This window comes from Balaenoptera physalus (assembly GCF_965194825.1).
Source record: "Balaenoptera physalus genome assembly, chromosome: 15".
Lineage (NCBI taxonomy): Eukaryota > Metazoa > Chordata > Mammalia > Artiodactyla > Balaenopteridae > Balaenoptera > Balaenoptera physalus.
Genome location: NC_138894.1, coordinates 13,048,041 through 13,071,506, shown reverse-complemented (window position 1 = coordinate 13,071,506; position 23,466 = coordinate 13,048,041). Strand labels below are relative to the sequence as shown.

The following is a 23,466-nucleotide window of genomic DNA, read 5'->3' as shown; positions in this document are numbered from 1 at the left end:
AGTCCAGGGTGTTGTGGTGAAACGGCCCTGACTGCTTGTTCTAGGCCTCTGCACCCGCGCACACGGTGATGGGTGGTGTCCAAACACACAGGCCGCCAGTGTCGGTCTCACCCCGACATCCTAATAAGGGTGGCCAGCAAGCCCTGCCAGGTACAAGGTCATCCCCTAAGAGGGCTGAGCTCTACCAGGTCAAGGGCAGAAACTTCAAGGTGGGCTCTCCCCTCCATGAACCCTGCAGCGGGCCAATCAGGATAAGCCAGGAGGTTCATGTTCACTGTGACAGAGGCGCAGTGTTCCCTCACCACCAAGCGCCTCCATCGTTTACACACACACACACACACACACACACACACACACACACACACCCCTCTGCACAGGGCACCCAGAGGGAGGTAGCCTGGCTGGGTGCATCACCATCACCAAGTGATGGGAGCAGAGGGGACCCGTGCTCTGCTCCGAAGTCTCCTCCCCAGGCCGGCCCCTGAAAGGCCTGGGGGAAGGACCTGGAACCCAGCTCATTCTATCCCGCACTCTGGAAAGGATACCCAAGAAGGCCCATGTCAGACGGAATGGCTCAGTGCTCCAGGGAACCAGCCAGCTTTTGCCGAGCCTTTGCCTGGAACCTAGCCTAGGCCTCAGTGCCACAGATTCACGAGAAGACCAGCCCAGGGCCCGCAGAGCCTCCCTTGCAGCCATGACTGACCTGCTGAATTATCACGCTCCCATTCAAGCCCACGGTGGGGGGAAGCCGTGGAGGTACAGGCGGGTGAGAGGGCGGGAGAGGGAAGGAAACGGCATCAGTGGAAGGGGACTGGAGGGAGGGGGTCAGTGTGCACAGTGGGGCCGTGATGAGCCGTTATTTCACGCCATTCACACAGTGTCATTGATGGGCCACATCCTACAGATGAGAAAACAAGCTCAGGGAGGTGACTGGCCCAGTCACACAGCTGAGAAAGGACAGACTAAACCAGGCTGACCCAACTGTGCTCCCTCCTCTACACCATCCCCTGCTGGCACGTATATACATGTACGCATGGTTGAAAAACATAAATGAAGAAATGGATGGATGGATGCGTGCACGTAAAGACTGACCAGCCACATGTTCTCGAGCTGGATCCCGAAGGATGACTAGACCCTAAGTGGCAGGGAGGATGAGAAAATGCTTTCCAGGCTGGGCAGATGAGATGAGGCATGTGGAACCGTTCTAGGCTGGAGGAGAGAGAGCTGGTCAGAGCAACACGTTGGGAAGATGCCTCAGGCCGGCAGCATCTGTGCCCTGCAGAGTCTGCCTCACTGGGGTCCTGGGAGGGGCTCTCCCTGGACCCTGGAGAGCTCCCTGGAGAGGAAACGGGACTGGACCAGGGCGGGATTGGTCAAGCACCTGGTACCTCCTCCTTCAAGTAAACCCACTTATTCCCTCTGGTGAGGCAGCCAAGGTAGGCTTGGACCTCTAGAAGAGGCTAAGAATGGGGGAAAGTAATTAGCAAAGAGCTTGGGGCCATCAGTCATCAGAATTATCCCCACGACCACCACCACCACCATCATCATCATCATCGTCGCCATCACTCACAAACACTATGAGCTTGGGCATATTTTTTAACCTGCCCAAGCCTCACTTTCTTCATACATAAACTGGGATAATTGTAAAAGATAATAAAGTTCTTAGCATCTGGTCTGGAATATGGTGCCAGGATAAGTTAGTCATCGTTATCACTAGTATTGTTTTTATCGTTGCAGAGCCTTCTAAGTGGAGATGCTTTGGGTCGTTACCATAGTGCCTGATTGACAGAGTGGAAATGAGGCTGACTCCTTTCCACTTTTCAGATGAGGAAAGGGAAGCGCTCAGAAGTGAAGACACTCGTCCAGTTGGCTCAGCTCAGAGCCTGGGCAGCGGGCGGGAAGTGCCGAGCAGTCCCCTCCCACCCTGCCTGCCTCCGTCACTCCTGCCCTTGGGCAGAGCTCCAAGAGCTGGGATGCTCTCCAAAATGCCCAGTAAAACTCACTGCTATTTTATGGTTTGTTTGTTTGCTCCTAAAGACATAAAATCCAAGCTTATCAAAGAAAAGTCACACTTAGCCCTGCTGACTTGAGTGGTAAAGTCCAGCATTATCTATGCTCTTCAGCCCGCACAGAGAACACTTAGTTCCCCACGGAGCTGGCGACATGCTCCAAGGGCTGACCTTTGGCATCACTCACCCCTGCAGCCACGGACCAGTCACAGGGCAGGTGGGGTGGGGAGTCAGACTGGCGGGGGAGAGCCCAGAGATCTTGCCTACCGGCTGGACACCTAGAGTAAGTTTTTCAGCCTCCCTGAACCTTCCTTAGTATCCTCATCGGTAAAATGGATTTCATGATGAGAGCCGCCTCACCAAGAAATCATCAAACGATACGAGAAAGCACTTAACCCAGTGCCTGCCCTCTGAGAAGCACTCAACACATTGTAGCCAACAGAAAGGAGTGGTCCTGTGTTCTCAGGGGCAGGCCCAAGACTGTTCAACCCGTGCATCTGAGACGGCCCGAGCTGGAACTGGCCTGGGATCTAGAGAGATCAGGTTGGAGGTTCCGGGTGGGGCTGGGAGTGGAGGCTGGGCATGGGGACACGAACAGGGAAAGAAATGCGGTCTGTGGCTAAAAAGCACAGCTCAGGGAGAGGTAAGCTCCTATCAATTTTACCCAAAATTCTACCAGAAGCTGTCTTGATGGCTTCAGCCAAATGATCCCATGCACCAGAACCCGTTTTAGGGGAAAGGGAGAGTTTGCTAGGTCTAGAGATGGGGCACTTGCTCATTCAGAACTTGGCCCAAGTTTTAGGTTAGGAAGAGATAGCATGAGACCCAGCCCCTAGCCTTTGGGAACTCCCAGTTGATTTGGGGTGGTGGCCATGAGGGTTATTCACCACTGTGTCCATTGCTTCTGCTACTGAGCACTTCATAGGATCACACTTTCTTCCCTCCACCTCTCCTCACCTCCCGGGTTAGGTGTGGCCCTGTGATGGCTCTGGCCTGTAATATGGGAGCAGAAGTGACACGGAGCACTTCTGGGTGGATGCTTGGGGAGAGCTGATGCCGCACTCCCTTCCTCCCACCATGATGCCTGGCAACACTCCAGAGGGTAGAGGCTCGTCAGCTTGTGTCCTTGAATGAGGAAGATGGGGAGCAGAGCCTCTCACCAAATCGCGGTGGACCTGCAGTATGAAACCCCATCCCTTTGCCTGTTAATGCCCACCAGTCAGTGTTAAGCCACTGTGTGCTGGGGTTTGGTTGTTAACTGCAGTCCTGAGAAACTAGCAAGACAGAGCCAGTCCCTGGGAGAAAAGCAAAGTCCTGAGACAGGACACAGCAGGGACATGCCTGAGGAACTAAGGGTCCTCAGGAAGGGTTGGGTAAGAGTTCCAGGAGGAGGTTTGGGGCTGGACCTTGAAGGCTAAGCAGGACCTAGAGGATGCTGAGGAATGGACCAGATGCTGGCGTAACCCTGGAGGTAGCTGCAGGTGGGAGGAGCTTGGAGGATAGAAGTGTTTGAAAACACTTGTGCCTGGAAAAGAAGGTGCTGGCAGCAGTCTTAGAAGAGCTGGTATCCAATTTCTTTCTTTCACAGGCTAGGTGTACAGGAGAGACAAGTTCAGCTCGGACTCAAAGCCACTTCGTAATGATTGGGGCTGAGCAGTATGGGACCTGGTGTGATCAGAAGGCAGGGGACAAAGGATGGGGGTCTCATCCTTCTGGATCCACCTCCCTTCCTCCAGGAAGCCCTCTGTGACTACCATGTGGAATGTGAGAAGAAAACAAAGCTCTGAAATCAGACAGATGTGGTTAGAATCCCGGTTTTCTTCCTTCAATCATTCAATCCTTCACTCAGCATCTGTAACGGGTCAGGCACTGTTCCATGTCCTGAAGATGTATTGTGAGCAATCCCCTGGCCTCCCCTGCATCTTCTATTCAAGTAAGAAAGTCAACCACAATAGTCACAACACAAATAAGAAAACAGTCTGAAGTCGTGATGTTGATGAAGAAAATAGCTGAGGGGCAGAAATGAAGAAGTCCAGAGGGACCTACTTTACATGGGGTGGTTAGCGACAGTCGCTTCCAACGGGCAACCCTGGAAACTAACACTTAGATGAAGAACAGGAGAGAACATTCCAGGTAAGAAAAATGGTGTGTGCAAGACCTTTAAGTGGGAACGAGCTTGGGTGGGGAAGGGAAGTAGAAACAGAAAGAAGAGTAGTGTCTCTGGAGAGTGTTCTGAGCTGAGGCTGGGGAGGTAGAGCTGTGTCTTCCAGGCTGTGTTAAGGGTGGATTCAAGATATATTTTAGAGAGCAAGTCGGTCAGAAGGGAGAAGGAGAAAGAGAGGGTTATAAAACCTGGGGAGGGGGTGCCATTGACCGAGATGGGAAAGTCTAGGGAAAGGATGGAGCAGGTCTGGAGGGGGAAACTGCGTCTGCTCTGGATGTGCTAATTCTGCCATGTCTGAGATCTAGTGGAGACGGCAGTGGGCAGTGGAATCTGCAAATCTGAAGGAAGCTCCAAGGAGAAGTTCAGGTGGGGGATACAGACTTGGGACCACTGGCATAAGAATGGTATCTAAATCCAGGGCACTGCACCGCATCACCTGGGAAGTGAGGGTGGAAAGTGAAGAGAGAGGGCCCACGGGGGTCTAAGGAAGACCAATATTTAGGGTTCAGAATAAGTAGGACGCCATAAAGGACTGGCCAGTGAAGGAGGAAACCTGGGAGAGCGTTCAGCGTGGGAACTGGGAGAGCAGGGTGTTTCCAGAAGAAAGGAGCAGACAAAGGACTTAGATGAAGTCCCAGAGTGGGGCTGGACCCAGTCAGATGGGGGTCATGGGTGACCCTGACTGAGTGGTGTCAGGAGAGCATCGGGAACAGAGCCAGGCTGCAGTGGGGTCTGGAGTGCATGGGGTTGAGAAAGTGGGGACCATGTGTGTGCATCAAACTCTGGAGAAATTGGACTCGGAAAGAGAATCGAGGAATCAGGAGGTGGCTGTGAAGGGGAGGAGTTGGCTGTAGGAGGACTAGGGGGGCATGTCTGAGAAAGGAGGAGACCCGTGTGAAAGGCAGGGAGGACACCACCGAGGGAGCGAAGTTCTTGAGTAGCTGGAGGGGTGAATCCAGAGCACAGGTGGAGAGACTTTTCTCCATCCGTCTAGGAAGGAAGAAGCAGAAGAGGTGCCTATCTGGGTGGGGTGGTGAGTTTGGTGCTGGGAAGATGAGAGTTTGGAACTGGAGGGAGAGTGCAGGGGCGGAGGAGGAGGTGTGAGAGCATTGTCTTCGTGTGGGAGTGGGACAGCGGACCGGCGGAGAGAACTGGGGTGTTGCCTGGAGGTACTTCTCAGATGTGCCCAGACTGAGATCCTGAATTTAGAGCAAAGCAGCCAACCCGTTTGTGTGATTATCCCCCAACAGCTCTGCTGCAGGCAAGAAGAAGGCAGATGGGAGGGTTCATTTAGGGCTGGTAACCTACAAGAGAAAGGCTGAGTTGCTGAGGGAATCCACGTTGGAGCAGAGGCTGGATGGGAAGGGAAGAGAGGCCTGCGGGGAGGCCTGGGGCAGGGGTGGGGCTCAGTGCATTGAAACGGAAGGAATGGGGCAGTGGGGGAACTTGAGTGGCAGGCATGGGAGGATGACGACCTGTGTCTGGAATCCAGATTTGAGGATGGGAAGGATGAGCTGGTGCAGGTTTGACTGAAGGAAAGGGTCCCTGAGGAGCCCAGGGAGAGGCCACCAGAGGAGGGTGGGCTGAGGTGCTGCACGGTCCATCTGATGGGATGCAGATGTCACCAAGGACGAGGACAGAAAGCCCTGACCAGGAGGGAGGCGCCGCCATGCGTGAGCTCCGAGAGCCAGGCCGGCCTGTGGGGTTCCCAGCAGGCTCTGCAGCACCACTGCCCAGCTTCTGCCACTTTCCAGATGCATGACCCCGGAGACTTATTTCCCCTCTCGGCACTTCGGTATCTCCACTTGTAAAAACGAGGACAATAATTTGTACCTGTCCCCTCAAGTCACTGTGAAGACTAAATGAGATAATTCAGATAAAGCACCAAACAGTGCCTGGGGCAAATTAAGTGCCAGTAAGTGTTAAATATCACCCCGTGGAGTGGGTTGAATTGTAGCCCCCCAAAGACAGGTTCATGTCCTAATCCCCGGCACCTATAAATGTGACCTTATTTGGGAAAAGGGTCTTTGCAGATGTAATTAAGTCAAGGATCTTGAGATGAGACAGTCCTGGATTGCTTGGGAGGGCCCTAAATCCCATGACAAGAGACAGAAAGGAGACACAAGACACACAGAGGGGAAGGCCATGTGACAATAGAGGTAGAGGTAGGAGTGAGGCAGCCATGAGACGAGGGGTGCCTAGCTTATGGTACCAGAAGCCAGAAGCAGCAAGGAAGGATTCTCCCCTAGAGCTTTCGGAGGGAGCACAGCCTTGCCGACGCCTTGATTTTGGATTTCTGGCCTTTAGAACTGTGAATGAGTAAATTTCTGTTGCTTTAAGCCACCAAGTTTGTGGTAATTTGTTACAGCAGCTCTAGAAATCTAATACACACATGTGTCTGGGCGGTGATAATTGTTACCTTTGGAAACTGACATGGGCATTAAAGAAGAAAGTACATGAAAATTTCAGGTGCAATGAGGTGACCAATAAATATCAGAGTGTCCCTCCCAACCTCCACCATACTGGCATGTTTACACACACACACACACACACGCATGCATGCATGCACACAGGGACATTCTTTTGGCATAAATGTTGCTTTGTGCTGTTGGTTATTATTTTCTTAGGCATAGCCTTTGATCACCGTATTCAGACTCAACAAGAGACGCTGCTACCAACGGTCACAGATGGGCAGTTGGCACGAATACACACATACATATGAAACATGACAGGGACAAATGTCCAGAGCAGCCCCCAGCATCAGACATGATAACGTCAGAGAAGGAGAGGGTGGTGTGTCTTCAGAATGTGGTTCACTGAGAGGCTGATGCGATTGAGGAGGTTTCCCTTCTTCGGCTGGCCACAGGCTGGGTCTGGACCCGCACGGGTTCTGCAGACTTGGGGCACAGCCGTGCGGGGAGAGAGGCTGGCCCTCTGTGGAGCTCTGAGTCATCTGCTAGCTTTAATGAGAACTAACTCACAGAGCGGGCCTAGGGTGGGGAAAAGGCAGCCCGGAAGAGGCAGCGTAGGGGCTCCAGGCTGTCTGATTGATCAGCACAGGTCAATATCTTGTCAGTTTCAAAGCTGGACCCCTGAGAACTTGACTCTGTGCTGAGCAGTACCCACAGCTCTCCTCTGGATCAGCATCTGATCCTTCTCAGTCATGGGGAATGAAGCCTCTGACACTCACCGGCCAGGTTTGCTTCCTCTGCAGATATTTTCAACTGAAAATCATGGCAGGCTTAAGGCAAATAACGTTCAGTCACAGAAAACATGAAAAAGAAGGTTCTTGGCACTTGGGAACACTGGTGAAGAATTGTCTCTCTGAAACTGGAGTTTCATTTGATGTTTCTTGGAAAGAAACCATCCAACTTACTTTATATAGTCTTTCACTTCTTCAAAGGGTTCAGAATCAGACCCTAAAAAAAGCATAAATAATCCAAAAAAATGTTGTACTCTGTCCTGTGAATGCTGTTTCCTTCCTCCTCATAAGGTAGGTATACTTATGAACTCTGAAAAGTAATTTCAGGGGAAAAAAATGTAATATTAGTCCAGTTTTATAACAGTGAAAGTGTTTTCTTCTTGCCTTGGGGATTATTTTTAAGTCAGGGTGGTATTACTGATATAAGTTGACATACACAAGTCACAGAGGCCAAAGTCCTTCAGATTTTATGTCTGCCTTCCCAGGTGTTTATGCTTTTAGAAAAGGGGATTTGCCGCCCAGGAATGTGTGTGTTAATCCAAACAGGGCTCCTTCCCACTGTTTGAGATCCCGGTGTAGACGTGACCTCTGGGCCCAGCCCTCCCATCCCCCTCCCCTGATCCATGTACACTCGACCATGCTGGCCCCATATCAGGTTTCAGCCACGGGGGGGCAAGTGTGTCCTCTCTCATCTCAGCCTGGCTGTCTGTCTAGACATTCAGAGCCCCACCAGGCAGGTCAGTCCCATGGCTTGGACCCAGATGGAGGCAACAGGGCCGTGACCCGTGAGGATGGCCCAAAGCCCAGTCTCTCTGATGCTCTGAGAACAGCTCCCAGCGGCCTCTTCGCGGACAGCTGTCAGATAAGAGATGCAGTGTTCCAGGGCGGCCCTGGCCATCTGCTGGGCAAGTATTTTAAGCCCAATTTCTTCTGGAAGGAAGTTTTAAGAAACTTCTGCCTTGATGTTCCCCATCTCTGCATAATAAGAGACCACACATGACCGGGTCCCACAAAGGGAGGCTATCAGGGGTCTCGAGGGAGATGGGGAGCCTCTCCTCTTTCCACCCAGCTGAGTGCTCTCTTAACGTGTCAGGGTGCCCGGGTTGCCACACTCTTTGGCTACAGTGAGAACTACGTCATTCCACACCTACTATGTGTGATGCTGGGAAAGCAAGGGATGGGGTCCCGACACCCCTAGTTCTCACAGAGCAGGCAGCCCAGGCCTTGCCAATCACCAGACCTCCAGAGGTGAGGACCCAGGTCCCTCCCTCTTGTCCCACGGCCCCTCCAAGCTCCAGCGCCCCAAGTTCTAACACACACTCAAGCTGGGGCTCCGAGAGTGTGTGCAAAGCCTTACTGTCCAGAGGATGAAACTGAAGGTGGGATTGAATGGGGTGGCAGGGAAGGCCAGGCAGATGACATTTGAGCAGAAACCTAAAAAAGCCAACCCTGTGCATATCTGAGCACTTTAGAAAGAGGGGACCGCAAGCCTGTGATGCCGGAGTGAGCCTGGGGTAGTCCAGGAAACAGCCCAGACTGCTGGGATTTAGTTCAATCAAAGTGTCATTTTCTTAGGACCAATGAAGACTTCTGTTTCATACTATAGCCACTAAGTTTAGACAGCAACTTAATTTTCCAAAACGCACGTGTCACCAGAGTTGCAAGAGGCTACCTTCATCAGTCATTTGTCCTCCAGGGGACGTGATTTGTCAGAACCCTGCCAGCACCATGGCTCTGGCAGCAGCTTTTAAAGGAAGGGGTTTAGAGGAACCTAGTGGCCCCGGAGCCTGAGCAGGTGGGGTGTGGAAGGAGGAAGGGACGACCACGAAGCAAAAAGGGGCCCTAAAAGGAGAACCATTTGGCCAAAGGCTGGACTTGCCTCTTAAGAAAGAAGTTTGTAATCTGAATCAGCCCAGGGTTCTCACTACTCGTTTTTTAAGCGGCAAAAAGTGTAAATTGTGCTCTGCGGCCAAGAACAAACTCGGGCTTTCAGAAAAGAGGATTTGCCATGAATCCTCATAGGACATTTAATCGCCACCTGCCCATCCCACGGTCACGTGTTGAGTGTGCACCAGGTGCCAGGGACCATGCTGGACCAGGGGTCTGCCTTGACTCTTACAGTTCAAAGGCCAGAGAGACACAATTGCAATGTAGTTACTAAAATCCCCTGGCGGGGACGAGGGCATTTACCTGCAAGCCAACAGAAGGCCGGCCCCAGAGCTCGGTGACTGGGAGCCTGAGTCAGGCCTGAAGCCCCTGGGGATCAGGAGTGGATCCCAGGGAGGGACTTGGAGGGGCCAAGGCTGAGCCCGTGGAGGGTCGCCCAGGGCAGTTTCTGGGACAGCTGACGCAGCATACTTGCACAGCACTGAGCAAGTCCAAGCTGACATCTCTTTGAAGAGCCGCTATTCCAACTGGGGGCAACGTGGGCTGTGATGTCTCCCCCAGCACAGGTGGCCATGTTTCCTTCCCCTCCAAGTACTCAGACCTCATACCTAAGCGCACGCTCTCAGGGCATGCTGTGTGTCCTCCTGCCTTTGCTTCTCATGGGACCATGATACTTCCGCACAATTCCAAGATGCCCTCACATGCCACGCCCACCGAGCTGCAGAGAGCTGGGGTCAAGCTCACTGCCACTCACACCTTCGTTCGTTACCTGCTCTGCACGCTGATTCCATCCCACCTCTGCCCCTGCGGATCCCGGTCGGCGGCCCCTTCCCACGTCTCTGACCTCGCCGAACCCTTTGGCTTTGTCACTAGGAGGCTCTGTCCTACCTGATGATGGACGGGGCTCTCCCCAGGCACACAGACTAGGGCGGCCTCACCTACAACAGGCCGTGGCCTTGGCCCTCCTGCCCACTCTGTCCTCCCACTCACCCTGAATTTGGCAGGACACGTGGATGTCTGTGCCAGCGCAAAGTGGCAGAGGGAGACAGAAATGAGGATTGAACATTTCGCAGCTACAAGAGAAACTGAAACAAACAGAAAGCCCCTTCCTGAGTGGTGTCCTGCAGAGAACTCTCCCCGGGTGATGCACTCACCCGTCGACGCTGCTGCCGGCCCCAGGGTGTCTGAAGTCACCCGTGGGAGCCCTGAGTAAGCTCCCAGACCCTGCCACGCTCGATCACGGATAGGGAGCTTTAAAAAAAAAAATCCTGCACTGGAATCCCACTGGAGTTTTGAAGAGGTGGGTATTTCGCAGCACCCGGCCCGCGTTCAGTAGCTGCTCCGCAGGGGTCGCAAGGGTGGCATGGGCTGTGCTCCATCTCTCATGATGAAAGACCCCGTTTCCTCCCGTTGTGTTTTGCAAAAAGTGTTTCATTAAAGTAAACGCCTAAATATCCACGCTGCAGCCTTTCTTCAAGCAGCCAGTGGTTTACCGTCCAACTGGCTGGGATTTCTTTCCCAAAACCCAACATTTGCCCTTTAAAACGAGCTGATAACACTGTTTCTGGATCAGCCCTGAGCTGAGCTGGCAGCTCAGAAGAACAGAACTCTCCACGAGCCCTCCGCTCCCAGCCCTCCCCAGTCTATTCCTCCTCTGCCCAGCTTCTCTCCTCACCCATCGCCTCGAGCATCTCTCCCTCCATTCAGGTCCAGGACCAGGTCCCAGGTCTCCTGGGAGGACCCCTGACCGTCCCCTGCGCCGACACTTCTGTTCACTACCACCATCCAGGTGCATGCAGCCAGAGGGGTCTTACATTTTTCACTTTTTATTTTGACATAAAATAAAAATTTATTTTGACTTACAAAAAGGTTGCAAAATAGTGTAAACAATTTCCTTACAGTCCCCACCCAGATTCCCCAAATGTTGACATTTTGCCACATTTGCTTCATCCTTCTCCCACGCCCCCAAGATATAACCCACATGTATGCCTATGATATGTTTCTCTGAATGTTTAAGAGTAAACTGCAGACAGGCAACGCCCCTCACCCTTGAATACTTCAGTGTGTGTCTCCTAAGAATAAGGGCATTCTCTTAAACGACTGTGGTTCAATGGTCAAAATCAGGATATTAACCTTGATGCAATACTATTATCTAACCTACATATTTGATTCAGATTTTACCATTTGTCCCAATCGTGTCCTTTATGGCAAAAGGAAAATCCCTGATCACACATCACAGTCAGCCATCATGTCCCTTCAATCTCCCTTAGTCTGGAATTCAGAGGAATCTTTCTCAAATAATTCAGATTGGATTATGTTGGCTCTGTAACAGAAGACCTCCACTGCCCTGTGAATTTAAAGGGAGCCCGTCTCTAGGATGTGGCCCACTTGGCCCTGCAGCCCAGCCCCCAACTGTTCCCTGCGTTGCTTGTTCCCGGCCTCCTTTCCACGGCTCTGGTCCCTCCGTCTGGTCTCTTCTCCCAGCTCTTGGCTGGCTGCTCCTGGCTCATCCTGAGGGCTCAGAGGAAAGGCCTTCCTTGCTTTAGCTGCACCACCAGACCCTCTGCACCACGAGACCCGTTGCGTCACCAGACCTGCTCCCCTACACTTGGCCATGTTTATTTCCTGCACCTTTCACTGTCTGCTCATCTTATTCACCTGTTTGTCTTACGCCCCTCAGCCCCACTGAATGTAAGCCCCAGGAGGGCAGGGGTCTCAGCAGCCTGGTTGCTGCTGAGTTCTGAGCACTTGGAATCAATCGTGTCTGGTACATAATAGATGTTCAATAAACACTTGTTGGTCAAATGAATACGTGAAGGAATGAAGGCAAGATTTTTCCAGACTATTTGAGTTAAAGACAATAAAATCCTTTCACCTACACTTAAATGGGATAGAGATTTCCTAGATGCTGACAGAAGAAGGAAAAATGTTTGTTCCCCAGATAGCTTTTCAGAATGCTATCCAATGACTGAGAAAGCTTTGGCGCCTGGCTCTCCTCTTCCAATGGTCCAGATGTCAAGGTAACAGAAAGGATTTACTTTTTAAGAAAATGAGCCAAGGGACTTCCCTGCTGGCGCAGTGGTTAAGAATCCGCCTGCCAATGCAGGGGACGCGGGTTCGATCCCTAGTCTGGGAAGATCCCACATGCCGCGGAGCAACTAAGCCCGTGCACCACAACTACTGAGCCCGCGTGCCTAGAGCCCGCGAGCCACAACTACTGAGCCCGCGTGCCTAGAGGCGACGCACCGTGAAGAGTAGCCCTGGCTCTCCCCAACTAGAGAAAGCCCGGGCACAGCAAGGAAGACCCAACACAGCCAAAAATAAATAAGTAAATAAATAAATGTATAGGAAAAAAAAAAAAAAGCCAGATCTTCCACATCCAGGGCTTTCTGTGTCAGGCTTCTCAGCACAAATAAGTGACACATACTGACATGAAGGTCACGGTTGAATAACGGGGGGAAGAGTTACTGACAGAGCCACAGGTTCTCCTTTCCTGTTAGAGGGGCCTTAAGAGGCCGCTGAATGCCCTTGGGGGACCCCAGCCAGAACCCCAGCCTCTCCTCATGCCTCTGCAGAGACGGCTCCCAGCCCAGGGGCCCCGGAGCAAGAGGACAGGGCAGGAGTGAGCCTGGGTCTTGGGCAGCAGGACTGAAGTGCTGTCCCTTTAAATTGGTCAGATTCTGCATCCTCATCGGGGAGATGAATCCTCAGCTATAGACATGAGTCAAAGTTTGTCGAGAAAACTGTGCACTTGACTGTGTGTATTTGTACCTCCATACGTATTTTTTTTTTTTTTAAAAGAGAGAAGAGGGGACTTCCCTGGCGGTCCAGTGGTTAGGACTTCGTCTTCCAATGCAGTGGGTGCGGGTTCGGTCCCTGGTTGGGGAGTTAAGATCCCACGTGCCTCGCAGCCAAAAAATCAAAACGTAAAACAGAAGCAATATTGTAATAAATTCAGTAAAGACTTTAAAAATGGTCCACATCAAAAAAAAAAAAAAAAAAGTCTTAGAAAAGAAAACAAACAATGAGCAGAAAAACAAATGAAACAGTGAGCAGGCCAGTGAGATGTAAGAGGCAGAAGAGAACTGACCATGCAGGGGCTTTGGGCACTGCAGAGTTTGAGCCGAGGCATCGCGTGGCAGGATGCTGCGGGCCGGGGAAGCTCTGGGGACATCTTCCTGCTCCAGGTCTGGGGGCAAAGGTTCCAGGGCGAATGGGGGAGAGTGGATCCTGCCCCCAGTGGATACACACCAGGCTGTCCCGGACCTACCTCACTCACTCTACGTTCTAGTGGAGAGACCACCCTTGGGGGTTCTGTGACCCCTTGGCTCCATCACCCTGGCACCAGGATGCCGCCACTAACATGGCCTTACATGTGAACAAATGTCTGGGAGCTGCTCCTCCCCGGTGGTGGCATGAGTGGGACAGCGGGCAAAGAATGAGGGGGCCACAGCTTCCCCCAGACCGAGGCCACGCCTTACAGGGCAACTGGCAGCAGTCAGCAGGCTCAGGACATACCCAGCACTCTTGGGACAACCCACACGTCAATAGCAGGCCCTCAGGCAAGGTCACCAAGAGTTGCAGGAGGTCTGAGGCAAGAAATGCAGGACCTGGGCCTCGACAGGGAGGTGAGCCATTGGCAAAGCTGAAATGCCCTGGTGGCCAGAGAGGCAAGCAAAGCCTGGGGTCTGGAGTGCCCAGCCCCTCCCTCCCCTACAAGGTGGATTTGGACCAGGCCACAATGACATGAGTCCCCAGAATGCCCGGAACTCTTCTGAGGCCGGCAGCCTCGTGGGCATCCCCTCCAAGGCAGACCCTGCCCGGCCTCAGCCTCCCACACCTGCTCCCCTGGGACCTGAGAGGGGGACGGAGGAGCAGGTAGACCTGTGTGTGCTGACAGAGCCACACTGCCCGGCTTCACATCCCAGCTCTGCCACCCACGAGCTCGGTGACCCTGGGCAAGCAGACTAAATGCCCCGTGACTCAGTTTCCCTATCTTGGCACCTGGGGTCATAACGGCAGTTTCTTTAAAGGGCCGTTTGTTTGTTCTGAGATGATGGGGTGCTGTGAACAGGACCTCACACATACCAAGTGCCCAATGGTTAGTTGTCACAATAGGTGATGGGGGTTAGGGTGCGGGGCTCTGGGAGCCGGATGGGGGTTGGGCGAGACACCCAGGGGAGCTGCAGGTCTCTCACTCTCCAAGCTCCGGAAACAGCTCCCTCTGGGATTCCAGTACAGAATTCTACTGTGGTCTTTCCGCTTACTGGCCTTGAGACCCTGAGCATGTCTGAGTTTTAAGCACGTTTATATTTTTATCTGCACCTGGGAGATGGCAGGATCTTAATACACATACTTGGATTGAGTAAATTGTTCAGGCAAATGACCACCTAGAGGACTAAAAATGTAATGAGGTGGTATAAGCTCTCTGATGTCCTTCCGGGCCAGAAAGCCTACAATGGAACATGGCACCTTTAGGGTGTATTGTGAGAATGGTTCCCCAAGTTTGATCTTGTTTAGTCAGTAGATTGACGGGTTACTATAGAGCTAAGTCTCCCAAAATCTGCTTTAAGGAGACAAAGCAGAGCAGCTAGTATAATTTCCCCTTCTCGAGTCGCTTTTGGAAATGTATGTCATACACGGGATAACACGCCAGAAACAAGGGCCTTCTACTGTATCTTCTTCTTGGTACTAAATTCTCCTAAGGACTTAGGGCTTGCCTCAGGAAAGAGAGGTTTCAGGCAAAGGAGGCCCAGTGGTAGAAGTGAGAGACGATGAGAGAGCATCCTTTTGCCTTGTCATTTCCCTTCTTCTCACAGCCCCACTCTGGTCTCGCCCAAAGGGGAATTTTAACCATCCATCCATCACCTCACACCTTCTGAATTCGTACTGTTTGTAGGGGGACTCCTAACAACCCCTGACTCAGTCTTTCCTGACAGGTAGGAATGAGTCAGCGCTTCGGGCTGTTAGCAACAGTATCTGACTTAGCACAGAGAGAACTTATGGGAGGGGCCCTGCGCTCAAGGAACAAACAGGAAGCGTGGAGACCAGGCACAGGCACGCCGGCAGCAGGCACCATGGCCAGGGAACGCACATGTGCCTCCCTGTCTACCCGGCTACAAGGATGCTGCAGTCCCATCAGCCCCTTCTCGCCTCGCTTGCTCCAGGTTCAAAGTGCTGGGGAAGAGTGCTGGATTGGGCCACGGCTTAGGCCACGGCTGCCATCGGCTGTCCTGGGGGCAAGGATAGTTTCAAAGGTGGAAGGCAACGGTGGGGGGCAGGCACACAACGAGCAACTGTGGTGGCAATAAGAAAGGGGGGAGGGGGTGGGCTGGATGCTGGCTGATCCCCAGCCCTCCCCCTAGAGAAAAGCTCACAAGAAATGTGCAGGATGTGTGGGAAGAAAAGTCAAGCGCGCTAACAGCATCAAAAAGAAGCCTAATAGATGAAAGTACGAGCTGACTGCCTTGGAAAACATCTTGGGAAAATGGCAACGCTCCCTAAATGTATATGGTCATTGCAATCCCAAATTAAGACACCCACCGAACTTTCCAAGATGCTTAAACTAATTCCAAACTGCACGTGAAAGACAAAATGTGGAATGGCCAGGACAGTCTTGAAAAATAAAGACGAGAAATTCAAAACATATTACACCACCACAGTAATTAGCATCATGTAGATGAAAACAAAAAGATCACTGGAAAAAAGAAGAGTTGAAAAACAGAACCACATAATAGGAGAATTTGGTAGATGTCAAAGAGCCATTTCATGTGAAGAAAAGAGGACAGTCCTGGCTGTCTATGGGGGAAAAAAATAAAGTTAGATTCACATTATATCATTAAAAAAAAAAAAAAATCCAGGCGGGTTAAAGATGAAAACAAACCGTGGCGTTACATGAAGAATATATCACAAAATATATTTAAAACTTTGGCCTAGGGAAGGGCTCTTAAAATACAAAATACAGAAACCTAAGTAAGATGAATAAATCTGACTTCTAAAGTGGTGAGAACGACATCAAATACACCAACAGCAGTTCGAAGACATGCAGTGGAACAAAACCTATGTTCACAAAAAGATGTGTTCAAGAATATTCATAGGTTTATTCATCCTAGCCCAAACTGTAAGAGCTCAGGTGTTCATTAATAAGACAACAGAGAAAGTGTGGTCTGTTTGTACAGTAGAATACTCAGCAAGAAAAAGGAAATTACTGATGATTGTAACATTATGCTGAGCAAAAAAGAAATCAGACACAAAAGACCACACACTGCATGAGCCCATTCAAACTCTCCTAAAAACTAATTTATGGTAGAAAAAAATCAAATCAGAACTGAGGTCACTGCTGGAGGCAGGAGGGTAGGGACTGCCTGAGAGGCAGCAGGAAGGAACTTTCAGGAGTGACGGTCATGCTCCTTATCTTGATAGGGGTTTGGGTGACATCTGCATCCTTGGTCAAAACTTAGCAAATGCATACTTAAGAGTTGTTTTATTACCTGTAAATTTTATCTCAGAAAAAATTTATAAAAAATTAATGAACTCTAAATGATATACGTGTTGAAGTATTTAGGGATAAGGTTGCTGATGACTACGATTTCCTTTGAAATGCGTCACAAGGTAAGATGCAAGAATGGATGGATAGATACAGAATCAAGGAAGTAAGAGTAAAATGTGAAAGGTAGAATCTAAGTGGTGGGTATATGGGTGTTCTCTGTACATCCTTTCAACTTTTCTGTATGTTTGAAAATCTCCATAATAAAATGTTGAGAAAAAAAAGATAACAGACTGGAGGAAACATATTTCCAAGATATGAGATTTTTACCCAGAATATACAAAGAGCTAATTATCAATAGGAAAAATAAAAAACCCAACTGAAAATAAGCAAAGGCCTTTAGAAAAAAAAGCAGATGCCAACAATGTCTGAAAAGATCCTCCTCTTTGAAAGTGGAAAATTTGAATTCAGACAACAGCACCCCTCTCCCCCCTCCAGGCTGGTATCGTCTTGCGACGCTTGGCAGACGTCAGTGGGTGGTCGTGTGAAGCAGAACAGCCAGTTTGGCAGTACCCGTGAGTCTGTTGAAGCCGCTAATCCCACCACCCTGAACCATCACCCAGCACCTCTCCTGCAGGCTGGCGAAGAATGGACCAGGCAGCGCCGAAGATGCAGAAAAGCCATAGCAGGACACCAGGCAAGGAGCTTTTACTCCTGTGTGCAGTGGTTAGAATGGAGTCACTACGGAAAAACCTATGACCTACCGCTAAGTCAGAACCACGTACTGACTGTACAGCATTTACAGAAAAGCAAAACTGCTGAATAAGTAAACACACACACACACACAGCAGAGAAAATGGGCTGGAAAAATCCAAACTCCTGCCTTGCTGAGGAAGCAAGATGAGGTACATGAGCCAGAACAACCACTTGATTTGAAATAAATGTATATATACACGCATGTATTGCTTGCCTAATTAAAATGAAAAGCATTAATCTATTACCAGTTTAAAACAAAGCTCACCCAAGCTTTAACTTTCCCAGCACTTATTTCAGAGCAAAAGTGGCAAATTATGTAATTTATTTAGGATTTTATAACCTATATCCCCAAATCAGCCTTTCATTTCTCTCTGCCATTCCTAAACCAGTTCTCACCTACCACGTAGCACAGGTCTCCCCAAACTCCGTGGACCCTTATAAGATGGCAGTGATTTCTCTCTCTCTCTCTCTCACACACACACACACACACACACACACACACACGGGTCCAGGCACCTGTTGATTCGTGGCTTCGAGCAGGTGCTATAGAACAGCTTTCTACTAGAGTCAAGCCAGACTTCTATCCTTTTGAATTTTCTTCAAACTATGAGACGGGGTGAGATGGCAGGGTATCTGCTATAATCACTAATCAATACAGTTCAGATCTGTCACCTAATACCACCCCCCACCCCCAGGTGCTGAGTCATACCTGACTACGTGGGCAGAAAACTTTGCAGTCGCTCTCCCCAGCCACTTCAAAACTTTAAAGAGTGGTTTGCTTTTAAGTATACTACACAGAATTGACTTCAAGCGAGAATTCACGAAATCTGCGTGTCCGGAATACATTGTACGACTGATAAGGGCAGAGCGTGGGCGTGTATATATCCATATGATTTCAGCTGTTTCTCCACCATTTCGTGAAACAAATCAAACAGCTCACCAAAACTAGTTGAAAGTTTTATTTATATAAAATTCATTAAGAACATAAAAGATTGAGTTTCTTTAAAAAAAAAAAAATCTGCAGTTATTTACAGCAGTATTGCACAAGTAAAGTGGCAATTACCCTGTCAAAATTCATCAGTGCAAAACACAAGTAAGCCAGGGAAATTGCAATACATATGCTACATACGCTGGGTCCTAGGAAACAAGTTAGTGATGAATCAGTATACAGACAGATCAGTGCTATTTATAAATGAGTACCTGATGAGTTCTGATACAGTAACTAGTGGTCACAGAACCTGGACATAAAACGTTAAGAGAGCTTCTAAAGTCTGAAATTCCCAAATAAAAGTAGTCAAGTTACTTAGCCGGGAGCTTGAGGCTGCTTCTTGCACACAATGCTGTTTGGAGCAGGACAGGAGTTACCCCAGCTGGTTTAGCGACACGCGCGGTCACATTCCTGCACACACGCGTGTGCGGGGTTGACACACGCAGGCACCAGGCTAAATCAGCAGGGATGACAAGAGCCATCGACACAGAACCGCTAGGAAGTCTCTTTCAAGCTTCCACTTCTTCACAGCCAGTCCAGTGGGGCCCCCAACCTCTCTCGAAGGCTTTGGAGAAGCAGAAGCGTCACCCTGAAGCAGCAGGTGGATCAAATGCAGGGACCGAATGGTTCAGGGCAGGGGCTGTACAGTTAGTTCCTGAAGACACACGGTTTAGTCCCCACCTCAAAGCACAGGAAGCCACAGAGCGGGCGGCGGGAACTCAACTACTCATCCGTTGCCAGGGAGGGGTTAGTGGTGGGAGGAGGTCCTGAAGTCGCTCTGGAAGCAGGGGCCACTGGTCCCACTGCGCCTTCATCCTGTCTGGCCCCTGCCCTCAGCAATCTCACGACAGCACCTCCGGAAGAAGACGTTTCCATTTCTCTGAACATGGTACTTGTCAGGGATAAATTTTCAATGGAAAAAAATCCTTCCCAACTGCCCATAACACATATTGGGTTGGCCCAAAAGAAGTTCGTTCGGGTTTTTCCACAAGATGTAATGGAAAAACCCGAACGAACTTTTTGCGCACACACACACACACACCCCTATACATTTTGGCTTTAAAATACGGCCTGGAGTTAACAGCATTTGCTTCCATGAGAAGCTAGCCGTTGGGGAACAAGAGAAAGTCACTGGAAAGCTCTAGAGTAGAAGTTGACAGCCTGCTAGGTTTATGGTCTCTCATTGGTGTCTAAACACAAACTTCAACATGAGGACAGCAAACTCTATGAATCTAAACCCATTTGACTAGAAATACCAGGAACCAAAGCTGGAGGGCCACCCCGGGGGAGACCACGTGGCCTGCAGTGAGCTAACCAGTCGCCACCCTCAGAGTTAAAGCAATTAACAGGACAGCAGGGGGTAGGGGTCAGGGAGGTCAACACTTTTCAGAATTTAAGACATTAAATAAGCTGGAAATAAATATACAACATCTCTACAAGTTACAGCATTATGAAACAGTAGGACACATTACACAGAAAAAGAATCTACAATATTTACAATCCTCAATTCTGAAAAAGTTTAGTAAAAACAGTGATTTTTTTTTTTTTTTTTTTTTTTTTTTACTCATTTATGCTGTACAAAATTTTACAAGAAAGGTAAAGGAAACATAATAATTGCACACAGACGTTTGGCTCAGTTGATAAGTAAAATATGACTTCCTAATCTAATAAATAGTCAAAATATATACAACATTAAGAAGGGGAAACAGGAGAAAGCTGTCGTCTACTGTGTACATTTTTTTTTTTTTTTTTAACTCGGAAGAAATTTTCACCTGGTTTCTCCACAACCAAGAAAAAAAAAAAATTCTTCATAAACAGGAGTCCAGGTAATTTGCAGATTCACTCATGAAGTTAATTTCGTGTGTGTTTATTGCATTTCTGTGAAAAGTCACAGGACACTTTCTACAAACCTCACGTGAGACGAGGTGGTCAAGGCACAAAACCCGCATTCAGTTTCCAAAAAGGGATCGAGTTATTTTTTTCTCTATAAAAAGTCAAAGAAAGGAAAAATAAGAAGTCAAAGGTACACCCACAGTGGGTATACTTTCTGCAGGGAGGCATCTTGATAAACAGATACGTACAGTACAGAGACGTCCAGTCACCTCTCTTAAGTCCTGGGGCAACACCCTCTTAATACTTCTACAATTCATAGAATCTCTAATTTCCTCACCAGCTGCTTCCACGGCCAGCCCTGGGGCCTGGAGGCCGCCGAGCCCGAGGTAAACTTGCACGTGGGTGAGCGAGCACTCAGCCCCCGGGCACCAGGGCTGAAGGAACAGAATAAAGTGCTCCAGTCCGAGAGACTGGCCCGTATAGAGCATGGAGATCCTGGGAGGGGAGCGGCCCAGAACCAAATACGTCTTTGGTGTGTGTGTCCAGCAGGCCCACGGCTGCAATTCCACCAACCACCTTAACAACCGCGTGGACTTGAGGACCCTGCAGAGGGGTTCAAGACATGTCAAGGACACAAGCTGAGACTCAACACAGCTTTAAAACAATTCAAGACCCCAAGAAGGTATCTGGGGAAAAGAAAACTTTTAGAGGGAAGAATATTTGGAGTCAAATATCTCTACCTAAGGAAAAAGTGTATATGCAACATATATATATATATACTTATATAAAATTATGAAGATACAAAAATGAATCAATTTTTCCAACTGATAACGTGAAAACACTGGTTCTCGATGGGCCAAAAGCAAATACGATAGTTGTTGGCACTGTTGACTCATCTGAAAAATCACGCATCTTTTTTAAAAAGCTGTTCAATGATCTGAGGTTTCTAAAACTAAGAGTGATGGGGTTCACAGAATGATCTCCACCTCCCCTCTTTCAATGCTCCCTAATCTGTCTTTCTTGGGTCTCCCCAGTAGTTTAACTGCCTTTGAAAAGACTGACCAACTCGTGGGCTTCCATTCTCTGCCATCATCATGGCAGGCGCGGAGGAAGGGCATCCCCAACAGAAGTGGCCGCATGAAGGGGGCCTGACAAAATCCAGCCGTCCCAAGAGAAGTGGAACAAGTGACACAGACATCTGTCAGAAGGCCAAGGGACCATTTCAGACTTGTGTCCAACGGGGTTTTTAATGGAACTGCCGAGAGCAGAATTAAATCTGTATTTCAAAGAGTGGGAACCAAGTGTTAGCCATCAAAAGCCAGATGAACTCTGAGTTGGACAAAAAGCCAGGATGCCCAGGAAACAGCTGTCTCAAGTCCCGCCCATAGCCTGCACCAGTTCCCACAAGGGCTCGAGCTTGGATACCTCGACGGGAACTCGGCTGCACGTGGGCATGTTAACCACCTGGGGGCCTTAGGCTAAGAGTCCATCCTGCGATATGGGAAGGCCTGCATCCAGAAAAGCCAACAGTGCACCCCTTGTGTTATGACCGCCATTACCTCTTCAGAACACTTCTAAACGACAAGCCCATCAAAACCAAACGAAAACCAACATCGAGCACCTCCCAGTGAGTAAGCTACCAATAGACCAACAGACCTGTGTCTGATGCAGGCAGATACTAACTCATGTTCCGACCCAATTATACTTTTTACCATGAAAATACACTGGACCAAATGTGTGCATCAGGGTCCCGACAGGCTGGAGGAGCGTCACCAAAGGACGTAAGGAGAAACACAAGAAGAGTATGAAATTTTGCCACAGACGCAACTGAATTTAAGGAGGTAAGTAGATATTTACAAAATGGGAGTGGCATGTCAATACAGGCTGACAAGAGACCCCTCTGCCCCTTTTACCAGTTCCATTTCCTAAGAACTTTTTTGGTATTAATAATAATGACTTTAAAAAAAAAAAAAAAGGTCCAAGAGGCAATGGCAGGGAAGGGAGGGGCCGCATCATACCTCTCCTGTTTAAAAATGCTGTATGGTGACCTCTAAAAATAAACTAAGGCAGCTTTATAATTCAGCTGGCTCAGTTTCCACTGCAGAGTTTACACAATCCTCTGAGAGTAGGCAAAAGGTTCTTAAAATTTTAGTACAAAAATCACTCACGAGTTGGTTAAAAAGTTTCCGTTTCCTTTTTGAAAAACCTGTTCTTATCAAAGAAGGTGGGAACAACAAAAAAAAACACACGGCATGTAAACACCATTCTTGCATAAAATCCTGCTCCAAAGAACCATGATTTGTACATTGTTTAAAAAGACAATCCTCCCTCATTTACATTCACAACAAGCTTCTGTTAGAAATTCGGCCGCGTGGTGATGATGAAAGACAAGGTGAGGTCCACGTGCAGCTCGGTGTTCTCCGGGGCCATGCCGGCAGGCTCCCCGCCCGCCCCCTCCGGCGAGGGACCTCGGGCTGCACAGCAAGGGCACCGAGACACCGAGGCACTGGGCTTGTCGGTCTGAACGAGCAAAATGTCTGCACATCCCGGTTCCGTGAGGAACCCGCCGTCACTGCATCCTCCACACCAGACGGATGATGTGGCGTAACAGTCGTAAGATAACCATTTGCGGGTGACCTTCGGCTGCTTGGTGATTATTCAGAAAGACCTGAAACAACAAAAGGAAAGCTCCTTACTTTCCAGCCCCGACTTATTTCGGGGGCTGGCGGGGGAACCCACATTTAAGGGAACAAACAATCCCATCTGAACAGCTATGAAGGTGCCTCTTAAAGGGCCACTTCTTCCCTGAGACGTCACTGCATAAACAGCAAGCACACCGAATGATGGTTTTCTTTAAAGCGACCAAAAGGATGTTTAGAAAACTCAAAGAGAATCCCTGAATCTGTTTCCCCCCCACCTTTTTTTTTTTTAATTGTAAACTCTTGTAAATTCCTCTTTGGAATAAAGGAGGCTTTTACCGTTCACAAGGTTATTTGTGAGTTGCAATTTTTCCCTGTATTCCCCCATTCAATCTGGGCTGCCACAATCAGACAGACAGAAAGTGTGAGGACACTTTCTTCTTGCATCTGTAGTGGAAATCTTAGCAGACAGTAACTGCCCCAGGTCTGTCAAATAGATGCA

At 49.4% G+C, this 23,466-nt stretch overlaps 1 protein-coding gene across 9 annotated transcripts in view; it reads right to left on the bottom strand.

Annotated features, from left to right (window-relative positions):
* BCL2L11 (BCL2 like 11) overlaps window positions 1-23,466 on the bottom strand; it is a 153,784-nt gene that overhangs the window by 89,340 nt on the left and 40,978 nt on the right. For 7 of the 9 annotated variants that reach the window (XR_014254064.1, XR_014254066.1, XM_082426884.1 and 4 more), the window contains one exon: window positions 18,449-22,993. The exons of the other annotated variants lie outside the window; for them this stretch is intronic. Coding sequence is in view for 5 of the 7 variants with exons in the window: in XM_082426883.1 (XP_082283009.1) it covers window positions 22,895-22,993 (99 nt within the window). In the remaining 2 variants the exon portion in view is untranslated. Of the gene's footprint in view, window positions 1-18,448; window positions 22,994-23,466 lie in introns of those variants that run through there. 9 annotated transcript variants of the gene reach the window in all.